At 36.7% G+C, this 16,470-nt stretch overlaps 1 protein-coding gene across 3 annotated transcripts in view; it reads left to right on the top strand.

Moving 5' to 3' along the window:
• Nucleotides 1-16,470, top strand: part of CPEB4 (cytoplasmic polyadenylation element binding protein 4) — a 43,869-nt gene that overhangs the window by 17,573 nt on the left and 9,826 nt on the right. The window contains exons 5-8 of one of the 3 annotated variants that reach the window (XM_009813419.2): nucleotides 8,179-8,200; nucleotides 11,506-11,529; nucleotides 13,527-13,700; nucleotides 16,201-16,290. In XM_009813419.2, coding sequence (XP_009811721.1) covers nucleotides 8,179-8,200; nucleotides 11,506-11,529; nucleotides 13,527-13,700; nucleotides 16,201-16,290 — 310 coding nt within the window. The remainder of the gene's footprint in view (nucleotides 1-8,178; nucleotides 8,201-11,505; nucleotides 11,530-13,526; nucleotides 13,701-16,200; nucleotides 16,291-16,470) is intronic. The other 2 variants (XM_009813420.2, XM_059825232.1) reach the window with 2 other exon arrangements.

The following is a 16,470-nucleotide window of genomic DNA, read 5'->3' as shown; positions in this document are numbered from 1 at the left end:
GGAGGGGAGAGAGGAAAATACTGCGGAGTTTCACCCTCGCTGGCAGGTTCCAGTAACTTTGTTTGGAGCGTGCTCTTCTTCGAGCTCTGATTTAAAGGTCACCGTTTGTGCTGTGCTTCCTGAAGGCATGCTGCAGCCTGCGTGCTTCTGCTCAGTTTGTGTAATACCGGTATTAAACAACAATGGAGACTTTTAATATGGCTGTGTTCTTAAAGTCACAGGCAGGCCCTCTATTCCCCCCCCATAATTCAGGCTTCTGATTCCTCACCTACAAAACCCACAGGCCCCTTCGCAGTGTGAGTGCACTGGGTGTGAATTATTTCTGTAGCAAAAGAAAGAACGTGGGTGTACCCAGGATATTTTGGGCAGTTAAAGCCTTGAAAGTAGGCTGATCGCTAAGTTATCAAATGATTGCCTGGTTTTGTGGCACTATGCTGTAAGAAAATGGGGTCAATTTTAAAAAAAAACGGGTTTAATTTATAACAGTCTGGAATTGGCAGCATTTAGGTGGATGTAAATGAAACGAGAATTTGCCCGTTCTTTGGAAGACGTATGTGGACTGGAACACAGATTGCCTTGAGGCAAAGATAGAGTGTAATTTAGGTTAAGACTTTTGAGATTTTTTTCGTGATTATTCCTTGGCTTTGGCACCTTAATTTTTTGTTATCAACTGCAAAAAGCCAAGACCCATTTATACTATCTCAGAAAACCTTGTGCATTACCTAATAAATAATTTACACCATTTGTATCCATGTACACTGATGCATATGATTTAAAAAATAAAGCAGTAGTTAAGTTACTGCTGTTTGTTTTACTCTTTGGTGCAAATTCTCCTACTATGATGAAAACTGTAAAAATGTCAGGACAGGGATGCAACATTTAAGATGGTATAATAAATATTTTTGCAATCATCTGGAATAATTTGGGAAATTGCAGCACAATCCAAATTACATATTGAAATTGTAGCAGTTTAGTATTTGTTTTCAATGATGGAAAACATCAGTTGGAAAAGGTGAATTACTGTTGACATTAAATTAATTCCCTTGTGTTTAATGATATTCTTAATTTTAAGTGTGTGGGAAGTAGTTTGTAGGTTGTGGTGCTCCTCAGAGTTTGGGGAATTTTTCAAAATGTTGACGTTTATTTGTCTTTGGAACTGCATTCAGAACTTGAGCTTGACTTATGTTAAATATATATAATGTTAAACATAGTACTGGAAGAAAATAAGGTAAGGAAACAGGTACTGTTAGTTGCCTATCCTGGTCCTACTTTTACACAAGAATTACTGAGTAGTTTAAACTTTGTGATAATACCTGTGTTTTTATAGAAATGCAGGTCTTGATAATGCAGATGTCAAACAACTAGATGTTTATACTTCACTACTGCAGGATTTTGAGGTGGGGTATTAATTCAGCTGAGGAAGAGCAACACCTTGATTTATGCTATCTGTCTAAAATGGAGCCAGTGAGCAATAAGCTAGAGGGTATTAATGTAACCACCCTTTGAGGCCAGGAAATTCCTTCCCTTGCCACCACAGAGCAGTACAAATATCCCAGGGTTTTCTGATCCTGGTCCAGCTTTGAAATCAGTGTTAAGATTCCTGTTAACTTCATGGGAGTATGAGACCTATGTTTTTTTTGTCCAGTCTTGAAACATTTCTCATAGGCCCCTTGCCATGTAGTCCCATCGCCAGAGTCTGTATGGAAAGTTAAATGCTTTTCGTACTCCTTAGACAAGATACTTCCTGGGAATGTATGTGCTGCAAATGATGTGGCAGTTAGAGATTTTTAAAACACAACAAAACATTGAAATACTGCTAAAAATTTTCATGTCTAAATAAGTGATTTCATCTTGAAAAGTGTTACAGCCAACAAAATTGTGCTGAATTCTATGACAGCAGCCTTGCTAATCTGATTAAAACCTTTCTAAGGTTTTCTTGCTTTCTTTTTTAGATTTTTGTTAAATTAACTCCATTCCTTTTTTTTTAGAAGTGTGTTTAATCTTCTGCCTTGTTCAGTATCACTGTCCACCAAGTGTTCTTTTTTTTTTTTTCTTTTCTGAATTCTTGCTTTGATAATCTCTGACCATTCTGGATCGTCTTCAAAGCAGCCTTTAATTTGGAGCTGTACTCCATGAGTAGTGTCTGTTCCTTGTTTTAGAAGACAGAGAGCTCACCCGCCTCCCCTCCCAAACTGCTGAAACTACCTGTCTTTCGTCATCTTGCTCACTTTGTTCACTTTTTTCCTTGATGTTGAATTGTTAGCTCTTTGAGTCTTCTGTTAGCCATGTTTTGCATACTCTCTACCATCATATTTATCGGGCTAGAAATGGCATGAAAGGAGCGGAATGAAAAGCCTGAAGTGTTTTTCTTAAACCTGGAGATAAAAGAAGAAATGGGACGTATAATGAGAATGGGGATGAATTTTGAAAAAAAGATAAGGAGGTGACAGGTGAGGTGTAAGTGTAAACAGGAACAAGCTCCTAGGAAAGTCATAGAGAAACACTTTTTAGTAGTGGGCAGTCTTTGCATATATCCAAGAGTGACTATGCAGCAGCCAGAAACCTGATTTTTGCATCAATTACTCAAGATACTTCAAGAAAGAATTGTGATGCTTATACAATTTGTGTATTCAATATCTACTTATTTTAATTCAGCATTAGGTAGAATGATGAGAACTATTGATGAGGTGAATCTGAAAATACATCTTAAAATAGATTTATCCGTATTTGGCTTAATGTATTGTTTGTTGGAATGGAGATTGGTTAGCTGTGATGCTAGTTGTTTGTTTTGTTTTTTGGGTCTTTTTTTCACTATAATGTTGATAGTTGGATTTTCAGGTGAGTGGAGCAATCACGTGCCGTCTCTAGATTTGCAAATATCAGGTGTCTTTAGAGGTACAGGGAGTGGTATTTTTTCAGCTTTACTTAGAAAACCTATTAACAAGAATTCCAGCTCAGTAGTCAGATCGGATAGGTGTGAGAAAAGGATACGTTTTGTGTATGGAATGTGGGGATGCTTGTGATAGGTAAAATCAAATGTATAAACCAATTTATAATACATTAATAAATTCCCAGTAACTTATAGTAATGTTACATACAAATCTTCATATTGTCGTTAGTCTATTGTCATAGAGTGTCTCCTTCCCAATGATGAGGGAGATGGGGATAGCTTTCTGAAGGCATTCTAAAGAATATCTTGGTTGTTCATGTGTCATTTTAAATTGTTATGATAAATAGTGTTGGTGTCTGGTCCTCTATACCATTTTGAATCTAGGCAGAGGAAATGAAGTGCTGATTCTGGTTCTCTTCCTATTTGGATTGGTGTGGGGAAGTGTATGGTACAGTTTTTTCACATATATTACTGGAAAAATTAGTGTCTTATGCTGGTTACTGTAAAACTGAAAAATGGGGAAATGTTATGCTGCAGAGACTTGAGCGTGCTTGATGTTGACTTGCTTGTGTTACTATTTCCTTATTGTTTGGGAGTGAAGTAAGAGGATACTTAAAAAAGGAACAAAGCCCTCATGTTGCATTCCAGGCTGTCTTGTGATCATTCCTTCCACAGACAGAAATAAGTTGCTTTGAACCTATTATTGTACTTAAGGAACTCTGGTTTTAAATCTTGCAGCATGTAAGTATATGCCAGCGTATATCCAGTTTTTGCAAGTCGCATACAGGAATTGCATTTTAGGTTATTCATTAAAGCATGGGCAGAATTCGTGGTGTGATGGTATAGGCAGATACCAGCATCTCTTGAGGCGAAATGCTATGTATAAAGAATCCAGGAACACAGTGCATGTGAACCATGACTGCGAATGGGAGGTTTGTGAAGTTTTTGCACCTTTTCCGTATGTTCTTATAAGTTGTTCAATAAATTCTATAATAGGTTCAATAAATTGTTCTTGTCACTTACAAAATAAATTCTGTCTAGCGTTTTTTAGCATATGACATCCCATTCTTTCCTTTCGTCCTGTCAGAAAGTTCATCATTAGTATGTATTTTGGAATTTACTGAAGTTACAACATTTGAAGTAGTTCTGTGGCTGAGAACCTGACTTGCTCTTTGCTGGCAAAGCTGTGCAATGCTTTTCCTTCTCCCAGTTGCAAACTCTGCCTTTCATCTTTTATTTTTAAAGTGAATATATTAGTAGTTTAAGTGTTCAAAAGATAAATGCTGCCAATTATTCCATATCATAAACTGGAAGATGTATTGAGAGGAAAGATTGGATGTTTTTATAACTTCTTGTCTATTCTCCAGAAGCCATACATTAATATAAAATAAAGCTCAGTGCCACCAGCAGTAGGGTGGCTGCTTTTCTGAAATACATGTGTAGTTCCAACTAACCCAGTTTCTGGCAGAGGGTTGTGCTCCAGGATTTGCTTTTCTGCCTTTGGTTTCTTATCTCTGACCCTGTAGGGGTTCCTGGGGGAGAGGGAAGAGTTATATTCAAATACGTATATTTAAGGGTTCAACTTAAATTGATTTGCAGTAACCCAGTGTAATGTAATTGGAATTACGGAAAAAATACTGATACCTTGTAGACAAAGCTGTAGCTATGTTTAGGATTTAAAGCAGGTTTGTTTAGGAGAAGATTTCTCTGTGTTCTTCTGTTTGATAGCTAGCTTTGATGCTTCTGTATTTTTGAGAGGAGTGAGACTGGACTTGGTTTGTCACCTTTCATGAGTAGTTAAGTGGTTGTTGAAATGTATGAAAGATCATCTCTTGAGGTTCAGTCTGTGTGGCGCTGTGCTAGTCTGGCAGACTACCTGAGAGCATCGGCAGCAAAGGACTAATAATGGTGGTGGTTTTTAAAGCTCTTGCACAAACCTAACTGCAGTGTTTTCATAGTGAACCTTTTTTTGTTTCCATTTCCCCTTCAGACTTATGCTTGAATAGCATTCTGGAAGCATGTCTTGGACTTTTTGTCCTGGCTGCCCAATCTGGGAGTTAGCTTGAACTTCTCACAACGGTGGATTTGAACAAATGCCGAGCTGGACTAGCTGAGTTGGAAGCATGTGTGTCTTTCTGCTCTGGGTCGAGCAGTGGCAGTGTTTCTGGGTACCACTACAGCTGGGTTTGTGCAGTGCATGGGAATGAGAGCTGTTAGTCTGTTGTTCCCCCCCCCAATTACTCTTTTCTGAATATAACTGCACAATGTCTTCAGTGAGGCAGTTTTGCTTTAGGCAGATTAAAGCCCTAAAAGCTTGGAGTTCATTGCACAAGCCTTGGAAATAGTAGCTTTCACTTTCACTGTTTCTCAGCTTCTCTCCCCCACCGCCCCCCGCGGTTATTTGATGTATAAAGTTGTCAACAATCAAACTCTTAGACGTTATTATGCTGATAATCTGCTTTGTGCCATGCAGTCAGGTTCTGCCTTTTTACCATGTGAACCCAATTAATTCAACATAATCGCAGGTAAAACAGTGTTACCATCAGAAGAGTCAGCACTGAAAGGCTTTTAGAGGTAGATTCTCTTCAGGGTTTTAGAAGAAAGGAAACCGGTTTGCTTTTTGTATGTTGGTTATGTTTTGTGGCAGTGACTTGGAATTTAAAATGAAATATGCTAGTCAGACCTGTACTTGAATGCTATGAAATACCAGAAACTTCATTTTGTTAGTGTTCTCGACAGAAGGAATGGGTAAATACTTGTCTTCAGGCATCTGGCTTTACTTGAAATAAAGCATAATACTTGCATGTACCATAGTACTCTTGTTTGTCAGCATTAGTTTGGACGTTTTGGACATAAACTAGAGCTATATTTCTCATCACATGTCTCTTTTTTTTTTTTTTTCATTGAGTTTCTTTAAAAATAAATTAGGAGGAAAAAACGCAGTTTTTGGCATCTCTGCCGCTTAATTTTGCAGAATCAGTACTTCCAAAGGTGTTAATCCTTGATTTCACTGTGCAGCCAAATCTAGCCTACTTTTCTGGATTCATGCTGACTTTGACATTGCTAAAAGTGTGACAAATACGCATTCTCCAGATGTATATATAGAGATGTTTAATTTTTGTAAGATTGTCTTAGATTAAGAAAATACTTTTTGAATGTTTTTCATTCGTTGAATGTCAGTAGTGTTTGAAATCCACATGATAGGGAATCTCTCATACCCCTTTTTAGTAGCTTGTTTTTGACAACAATTTTTAAAACAGGGATCTCATTTGACAATATCATAAAGATGGCTCGGACTGTAAGATGCAAAGTTCTGACGTGGAATAAGTTCACTGTCAGTGTACATTTAAAATTTTAATTAATTTATTCTATATAGACAGAATTTATCCTTGATAGGTATCATATGTCTGTCCCACTCTTTACCATGCATCGGCTGTTGATTCCGCAGTCAACGTACCATGTGCTTGGGATAATTTGACAGAAATGAGATTATGTGCTTGAACTGGGAAAAATTTTTGCACACATGCCCATGTTACGTTAACAATAATGGAACTGTAGCCTAATCCTTTTGTCCTTAGTATTTTAGAACTAAAACCAAGGAATGCATAAAAAGCAGTACTTTTTTGCCTTCCATGCAACACTTTATGACACCATTTGCTTTCCTGTTGAAAATGTCATCTAAGACTTAAATTGTAATGCTCTTTTACATAGGAAGAAATACCTTTTTGTATAGATACATATAGGTAGATACAATTTTTATGTTCTAATTTGAGAAACTATATATACCTCTCTGAAAAATACCTGCCTTGGTCTCTGAATTGCTCCTTCATGTACAGAGGTAATTTAAGCAAAAGTAGGTTAAATACAGATGTTCTTTATAATTTTCATTTTTCTGCTTTTGGTTTGGTTACGGATGCGATTAGATTCTTCACTAGTGAAATTGGGCTTGAGATGACCTTACAGAACTTCTTGTGAAATGTACCTGTGGTAGAAACACGTGGTCCATGTATTACGTATGAAATGCATTGTGAAACATGAAGTGATGATAAAAATCTAACTCTTGAGTTATAATCAACCCTACCTGCCCTCAGGGGATAGTAGGGGAAAAAAGGTAATACGATACTATAGTTGGTATTTCAATGGACTTGCACACAGCACTGTCAATCTTTCTACAATTACAAAATATAGTTTAGTGTAGAATAATTTGGAAATAAGGCTTTGCTGTTGGAATGGCAAAACCAGATTGTACTTACATTATTTTTCTGTAATTTAAAAATAAAACTCAAGAAAGCATAAATATTTTCTATAATAGATTTAAGGATATCTAGCTCACATTTAGAAATAATCCCGTGAAACTTTGGTACTTCTGTATCTCTAAAAGTTACGTCCTAAGTGAAACAGAAGACAGATCAGCACCAAATTATCTCCCTATCTTCTGTTTAGGGGAAGAAAATGACTAGCAGAGTACACAGTTTCAGTGAAAGTTTGAAACTTTATGTTTGTGTATTGATCATATTTGCCTTCCAACATAAGAAACTGGCCACCTATGACCACCTACAGTTAAAAGTTTTTTAAATAATATGGAGAGGTTTCAAGATAGTCTTAGAGAAAACGTTACTATCCCCCTTTTTTTAAAAATCTGGACTCTTACACTTTTCTTCATTTATGTAATAGTTAACAAATAGCTGATGATGGTCCAGAGGCTTTGTTTTCCCTTCTCCTCTTCACTGCTTTCATCTGCAAGAGTTGTAGCCCATTTCCCCTGTAGTGGTTCCCTCCTATGTACCGCAGGTTCTTGTTTGTCACCTTTTGTCCCTAAAAATCAGCAGTTAAAATCATTACTTAAGTCGTGAAAGCTTATGAAATTGGGATCACTTCAGCAAAATCTTGTTCAGCTTGAATATTTTTCCTAGAGCCTGTGTGATTGGTGTAGCATATGAAAGAGTATATGCAAACTGACATAAGTTTCCTAGCTTTCCTGGAGCTGGATGGTGGGAAGCTGTCTCAGTGGTAGAGCTAATGCCTAGTGGAAGGGTGTGATTGGGTCTTACCTGTTCTCACAGTCAGGTTATGTAAAAAGTCAACATGAATATTTGTCGCTTTTAAATTTCAAAAATATTTCTCTGGTAACTTCAGTGATTAATGTGCATAGAAACCTGAAATTCCCTTGAACTCACTAATGAAACTAGTCTGGTTTGATCTGTGAGAGGAAAGAAATGGGAGTGTATCAATGGCTAATGTAAAAGAATGCAGTGTGCTATTATGTTGGCCTCTGTACCAAGGTAAAGAACAGAATCCCTGCCTTGAGGAGCTCTTGGACTGAAGAGATAAATTAGGTACAGAACTGGACAGGTATTGCATCAACCTAGACTTTACATGCCTTAAAACAACTATAGCAAGGTAGTGAGAATGAACGTGCAACTGTAGTTTAATTTTGAGCATTCAGTTGCTCTGTCCATTCCAGGGTTTTATGATGTTTGTATTAGTATTAACTATGGATGCTTGTATAAATCTCCTAGTTGTAATGTGGCCTTAGAAAGTTGGGATGATGTTTACAGGAGATACGGATCCTCTTGCTTGCTGGTCCCTTTGCTTTAAACAGTCTGCTCTTGAGTTGACCTTTTTGTGTAAATCTTCCACAATCAATGGCACAAGATGCACCTGAAATTGCTACCACCCTGCAGATTGGAAGGCAGCAAGAACCATTAAAGAGTGCCAGGTGCTCAGCCTGGGTATGCTTTTTGCAGGACAACCTTGTAGTAAGTTTGGGGCTTAAGTGATTTAGGACTCCTGCATGTGTTTTTCATGCTTCCTCAGCAGAATATCTTTGTCATTGGGAACTATGTATTTTACACAGAATTGCACGTGTGATTATACACAACATGCTGACAGTATTTTTGGTGCTTCCTGGAGAGAGAAGAAAGCTCAATGCATTTAATTTGAGGTACATTAGACAGAAAATATGTGATTGTTAAGAAAAAAAAAAGAGAGAGGGAGATGGCCAGGAGCCCATTAAGTGTCTCAAATGAAGAAAAGATGCAAAAATTTGAGTGGGTTGCTTATTCATTAAGTTCCTTAAAATGAAAGACAGTAAAAGCAGCAGATTTTTGCAAAAAAAATCATTGGCTTTCTGTATGGCTTTATTTCTTACATAGAAAGGAATGTTGCAGGGAGGGCTGAGGTGACAAAATAATTGAAGCAGCTGCTAATACCATTTTAAATTTCAGACTGATTTTATCGGAAAAATATTTCTGCATAGATTATTAATAAGCAGTTGAACCGATTGCATAAACGCTTCATATTTTTTAGGTTTTGTAACATAATTCTTGCTCAAATATCTTGTGAGATTAGTAAATCTGTGCTAGGCCCTTTATGCGATTATCTGAAATGTTGGAGAAATGGGGAAATGAAAAATAGATTTGAGGAATCCAAACCCATGTTGTAGTTGTCTCATTTCTCAGCAGGGGATAGGCAAGCATCCTGATCTTCAGAATTAAATCTTTTTCTTTGGTTGGTAACAGTTACCTTAAGGCTTCATTTATGTTGCAGCTTAGCTGGGGTACTCCCATAGCAAAGATTTCTCTTAATATGAAATTATGAAAGCCAGAGACAGAATGGTAAATTGCAGTTAGCTGTCTTCCTGGCCTGCCAAAAGAACGTTCTTTAGTTTCAGTGTTGTGTATTACATCGTGTGAAATTAATGGCATGTGATGAGCTCTGAATTCAGTGAGCAGAGAAAGTTTGTATCTGTGCTGCACTGGGTGGTTTATAAACTGTGGCTCCTCAGAAATGTTTTGAAATGTCAAATGTTGGTATTTTGTGGGTTAGATGAAGCAAATGCAGAAAATAAGAAGCAAATGAAGAAGGAAAAAAAATCTTAGTATTTGGTTCTCAAAACCTTTTCAGTAGTATTTGGCACTGGAAATAATTCCTAGCTGGTGGCCGAGCTCTTTTTGTTGTTTTCTGTACTGGTAAAGGAGAAAAATCCTATTGCCTTGAGTGACACAGGTGGCAAAGCAGTGAGGAGTCTGCTGACCGAAGTGGTGGTCAGATCCGCAGTGGGGATGGTATTTCTGTTGCATGCTTTGTTGCCAAGAATGGGTGTAACAAGTGAAGGAGTTTGTGTGGTTTTGTTAGTAATCTAGAAACCACAAGCAAGATTTTTATGGCTTTATAGGCAGAGCTGTTTGTGAAAGTGCTTGATGTTTTCTAAAACATGCAGAGGCTTCTGAGCTTTGTCAGAAATGCAGTAAGATTGCAGATTGCTTTCCATGAAAGACAAGTTCCTTAAAGCTTTCTACTTTGAGGACTATATAAGCATTTTGGATTTCTAAATTCAAAATTACTGTGGAAAAATTATACTTGTAAAGGCCCTCAGCCTTTAAGAATCTCCCAGTACCTGTGTGAACGCTCTAGAGTATGCTCCAGTTGGAAGATTAGGGCTTCATTATTTTGTATTCTGTATTCTTGGTGTTCATTGTGAGTATCAGCAAAAGATCAGAGAAGTAAAATGATCTTACAGGTGTTAAATAATCATGAAGTAAATTGGATTGATAGGATTTTTATTTTGAAAGAGGAAACGACTCCTGTTCTGTTGTGGTTTACAAATATGTAAATGCTTAAACTAATTGTCAGCCTCAATTTTGAATGAGGAAGCAAAATAAAATGCATGATGTGCTCAGAGTTTCTCATAGTACTTGCCAGGAGGAACCAAGTTTTGAAAACAGTTGGCCTGCTTTCAGACGCAGATTTTAATGAGATTAAAAGAGAAGGAATGTGCAAGTTTTGATCAGAAGGTTTGGCCGTATTCTGACAATGGATCCTGGAAGCCAGGACAGAAAAATGTTGCATTTTTTTAGTGGTAGAATTGATTTGTTTTGGAAAATGAAAAGTAGGAAGTGGTGGGTAGCTGTCAAATAATTACAGCGAAGTGTACTAAGTTAGTATGAGAGAATTTATACTGTTGTACACAGACTGCAGGAGGTCTGAAAGGCAGTTTTAGTGGCCTAGATGTTTTCTCCTTGACTTCAAGTTTTTCGGCTGGTTATCTGCCAGTAATAATTTAACTAAGGATTTTGTGGGTTGTGCATAGCTTTTATAGCAACCTCATTTGAAATCAGAAATTAACACAATAGTCCTCCACTTTCCTTGTGTTTAGGGCTTTTCCTGCTGTTCGGATGAGGATCAGTGTTAGAGCATGCTTGATCTTGGCAAGGTAGAGAGCATGGTGCGTTTCAGAATGCGTCAGGAGACTTGATGTATGAGGAAAGATCCATTTACTTACAGGCATACATCCAGCAGAGGATTAAGGAATAGATTCAAAAATAAATGTGCAAATTAAGAACTAAAATTGTTTTCAAAAAGTCTCTTTGAGTATACATATATACTTTGTCAGCCTCGTATCAACGTGTTTTATCAATAAGTAACAGAGATGGTGCAAGGAAGGCATGATATTGTGGGCGGTGGGGGAGATCAGCTTGTGAACACCATTTTAAATGACCTGGAGTATGAAAAGGCTTGAGAATCACTGAGTTAGTACAAAGGCGATAAAACAAGGTCTTTTGGTCCTTATAACAATGTTTGAAAGGCTGTTTTCTTTCTCATTTAACATGCAGCAAGGACATATGGGAGAAGGCGAGGTAACAATATTCCTATTTAATTTTCTACTGTTGACAATGTCTCATGGGAGAAATAATATTAAGTTATTACTAGAGGGCAAACTCCAAAATTTTAGATTATAAAGCATCAGTTCCACAGAAGTTTACATAGCCTGCATGCCATAAATATTTTAACTGAATTAGGTAGTACTCCACTGTAGTACTACTGAGGCTGAAATGATCACGATCCTTGCAGTGGACATCATCTATATGACTTGTTACACTGGAGAGCTATGTTGCTGTGTTTCTGTGTATGTTATGAATGCCAATGCCAGAGAAGTTTATTTTGGTTCTTCTGGGTGCTGATGGTTTTCTTGATGCAGCATAGACTATAATGAATATACGTCCTGGCCTGCTAGGTTAAAGAACCAGATCCTGCAAGCATGCATGTTGAATTATCTAACAGCAGTGGTAATGCTGATGAACTGGAAAAGGTTGTTTAGATATGGAGAATTGCTCCCTTCCAACAATACCTGCAGGACTGGGGTCTTAAGAGATGAAACAAAAGACGTGTATCAGTTCATTAGGGGAAAACAAAATAATGTTTAAGCGTATATTACAATATTTTTATCATAGTAGGAACCAGGTTTGCCTAGCTACAGAAATAGGCCTGATCATAGTTAATTTTTATTTTAATTAAAGGTGTATAGAGATTCTTGAAATTTCAAATAAAGCAAGCTGACTGAGCCTTCCATTTTTTTATTCATGTAAATTCTATGGGCTGTGGATTTTATTGTATTTTTTTCTTCCAACTTGTTACCTGTTTGATTTTTGCTTGGAAAATGTCTGGATACTGGAACTGGTCAAATTTTCTTTTTTCAAGATGTTTTCTTTTTTAAAATAAATTTATTTCAAAGGAAGGAAGCAAGAGCAGGTTAAAGTACATTACTGTGGTAGATTGTAATGAATTCTGAAAAAGCATACATAGTATATCACATCATAGGCAAAAGGAAATGTATTCTAAAACGTGTAGCACACCTCATTTATTTGCTTACTTTCCCTATATATATTTGTTTCTTCCTAAAACAATTCCTTAAATGAGTAGAAAGCTGTTCATTTTGTTGTTTAGATAATAATTACTGTAACTAAGGGGTGAATTCATGGAAGAGATCAGCTTGTGTGCTCTATGATATTATTCAGTTGCATTTATGAATCAAACAACCTTACTTAAAAGCAATAAATATTACTATGAAAATCTATGGTAAAGAATTATCATTGAAGAGTATTGGGCTGTGAGGGGAAGCATGCTTACATTTTCTCTTAGAGTGAGGCCATTAATGAAACTCTGGTGTAACATCTAAGTAAACTTGCTTCTAGGAATGACACAGTATTGCCTAGTGTTCAGTCTTCATTTGCAGTACGTGACAGTGGGTCTTCCTGTTTTTATCAGGATATTTTTGTTATTTACAAGTAGGTGTTTTTTGGTATGTTTTAATATCAGGTAATTTAAATGCGTAATATATTTAGCTGGTAGAATTCCTGTTTTCCCATCTGCACTGTGAAATTGTATTTACTCATTGTAAGAAGCTGTTCGCTGGAAAATGATATATATGGCTTAGGTTTTAGTGATGTCTGCTATTGGGGAAAGTCCCAGAAAAAAATTTGGATTATATTCCCTTCTGGTTTTACACCTTTTTGAAAGAAATCTAATTGGAAACAAAATATTATGGAAGATGGTCAACTTGAGCATCCATTAGAAATACTGTTTTGTTTCAAATTTTCATTAGTTGTAGTGCAGTTATGAAGAAGGTAGTAACCTTTTCTCTGAAATAATGCACTTGAGTTATTGAATGATATTGAAAACTATAAGGGTCATATGAAATTGAGAGCATAAATGCTTGTTAAAAGGGAAGATTGCAAACAATTCTACTGCTAATGCAGCAACTCGTGCATTTTTTAAAAATTATTTAAACAGTGTGTGCTTGTTCTGTTAGTATGGGGTTTTTTTCCTTCTTTTTTTTTTTTAACCCCCTCTTCAGGTCAGTCTTCACTGTTTCCAATGGAAGACGGGTTCTTGGATGATGGACGTGGGGATCAGACTCTGCACAGTGGTTTAGGATCACCTCACTGCTTCTCCCATCAGAATGGAGAAAGAGTGGAACGGTATTCCCGAAAAGTCTTTGTCGGCGGACTGCCACCAGATATTGATGAAGGTATGCCCAGAAAATCTTATCCAGAAAAACTCCTTCTCACTTAATGACAAAACTGTGGTGTGAAACCTTGTGTCTGTTAGCTAATGAATGATTGTTTTCCAAACTCTATGGAAAAGCTTTGATACGTAAATGGTTTTTGCATGTTACCACTTTCAGTCCATGGCAAACGTGAAATAATTCAAACTAGCTAGTTTAGGCTATAGCATTGTTCTGCCGATGAAGACCAAAAATCATATGTTACTACGCATTTAACTGACTTTTACAGTATAAAAAATTATAAAAAAGTGATGGTGCAAAAATAAACAAGTAAATATTACAGTATAAAAATTATAAAAAAGTGATGGTGCAAAAATAAACAAGTAAATATCAAGTATCACCTGTTGAAACTCATAAATACATTGCAATAATTTTATAGGCACCAGGAGCCAGTAGTAGGAAAAGTATTGCTAGTAGTTTTATAAAGTTTGTATAGCATAGTAAGTCATAGCTCTTTATTTGGATGCTTATGTGTAGTTCTCGGAGGTTGTTTTCAGCAATGATTATGCCTTGTGGTAGCTTCTAACGTGGGCATGGTGAGGACTCAGACAAGAATGAATGTGTACAGAGGCAGTTGCATTCAGTGAGGAACCAGGAATTTGTGGTGGGTCCATCATACAGACCAAGGTGACAGAATACTGCAGTTGTTATTTTTAAAAAAATAAATATATATATCATGCACAAGTGTTTTGAATCTTCATTTCGCCAGAGTTCAGTGTTCTGTATGTATGAGTGTGCTGGGGTAGTGGTTAAAAGAACTACAGCAACTGTAAATCTGAAAAGTTGATTTTTCTTAATCACAGAATTGTTTTAATACCCACTTTTTGTGTCAGGGAGAGTGATTGTAATGCACTGCAGAGTGTACTGCTGTGACAACCTGACTCTTGTGTCAAACACAAGAGCTACTTTATTACTAAAAGGTCAAATAAAACATGCTGTTTACAAGAGGAAAAATGATCTTATAGTTTCTCTTTCTTTGTTGTTGTTGGGGTTGTGTTTGTTTTTTAATTTTGTCACCTTTGTTGTTTTAAAAGCAGATGAGCACACGAATAGTTTGGTCTCCGTGGACCCTAGTTATTGAAGAATAGGATGTTTCCTAAACCTGTGCTAGGAGGGTAGCTTGAATTTTTCAGAGTTGCTTCTGTCAGTGGTTTTCCTGTTAAATAAACAAGTGTGAATTAGAATAAGGAGTATACAATTTAAAATCTACATCACAGCTGAATTTTTTGAGGGTTTTCTGATCCTGTTTCTAGAAAGCATTTTATGTATGTGCTTTAACATTAAATTTGTGTTAAGTGCTGTTCTGAATGGAGATCTATTTTAAGAAAGATACGTAGTAAGTATTGTTCTCCTTGGTTTATATCTTTATCAGCATGTAACCTTGACACACTACCATTGCTGTATACGTTCCCGATGAGGTGTAGTGCACAGAGGAGCTGTCAGTACAGTGGATTGTCAGCTGCTATTTCATTAGCAATGTCATCAAAGAGTGTAAACAAACCGAAAAAGACATAATTAGTAACAACTTTTCAGATTTCTAACCGAATTTGAGGATGGGGATTGTGTATTAGGAACCCCCAACATCATTCTAGTGCAGAAAGCCCTGTAATACCTTAAACAGAATACAGCTGAGCAGTGTGCCAATTTAGATGAGGCTCCAGCGATGTGAAGTTTGTTCTTTTTGTTTCAATTTTTTAATGAAAAATTCTCATCCAGAGAAATTTAAGTAGCGATGGTTCAAGTGTGTTTGTGGAGAAGGAAAAGGGAATAATCATTCAATTTCAAGAACAGAATTGCAACTAGAAGACTTCTGTGGGACTAGCATATGCAAATTTATACCAGTAATTTGAGGTCAAAGGCAGAATTGAAATTGGATGCAAGAATTGCTTCTTGATATAGTAATGTGTTCTTGCCATCTATCCTATAAAATTACGTAACTATGTCCTGCAAGTTTACTCTGTTAGTTTGAGGTCAAGCTCAGATAGTGTTTGCACGTGTGGCACTGGAATGTGATACGAAGAGGCATGGCTGGGTCTTGTGGTAGTCCCTTCATTTTTTTCCAGCCTTTCTGCAATTACAAGGCATATTGGCAGAGCTGATTGCTTACTAACAAGTCAGCAAATTGTCTCTAAACTCTTTGTGGGAGGATAGTTGAAGCTGAGTTATTATAGCTGTATAGATGCAGTGACTCCATTTCTGCGAATTAGTGGTTACGAGCTTTTATTTATAATCATCAGTAGAAACAAAAGCTTGATCTTTGACCTGTCTTGTTTTCTAATGTGTGTTCTGACTTGTCATAAAGATTCCCCCATCAGCTAGTAAGCATTGCTATGAGCTCCTGAACTTTTAGGGTCACAGAATATTTATTTATAGGATGAAGCTACCTGAAATCAGTGTTCTTCAACTGTCTTCCATTCAATTTATTTTAATTTCAATTCATGCCTTTTCCCTTCTGTCTCAACAGATGAGATCACTGCTAGTTTTCGTCGCTTTGGACCTTTGATTGTAGACTGGCCACACAAGGCAGAGAGCAAATCTTATTTTCCTCCTAAAGGTAAATATGTGATAACCAATAACATAACAAGCATTTTAGAGTCTTTTTTCTTGATAAGACTCCATTTTAGACAAGATTTTTGTGACAATGACCCAATGGTTAGGGGGAAAAAAGTTAAATCCTTGGGATTGTTATAAACGGGTGGAATTTGGAATGTGTCTTTGCAATTATTCTGCACTA

The sequence above is a fragment of the Gavia stellata genome, chromosome 16 (assembly GCF_030936135.1).
Source record: "Gavia stellata isolate bGavSte3 chromosome 16, bGavSte3.hap2, whole genome shotgun sequence".
In the NCBI taxonomy this organism is placed as follows: Eukaryota; Metazoa; Chordata; class Aves; order Gaviiformes; family Gaviidae; genus Gavia; species Gavia stellata.
Note: the sequence above shows the minus strand (reverse complement) of the source record. Positions and strands in the feature narration are given on the sequence as shown.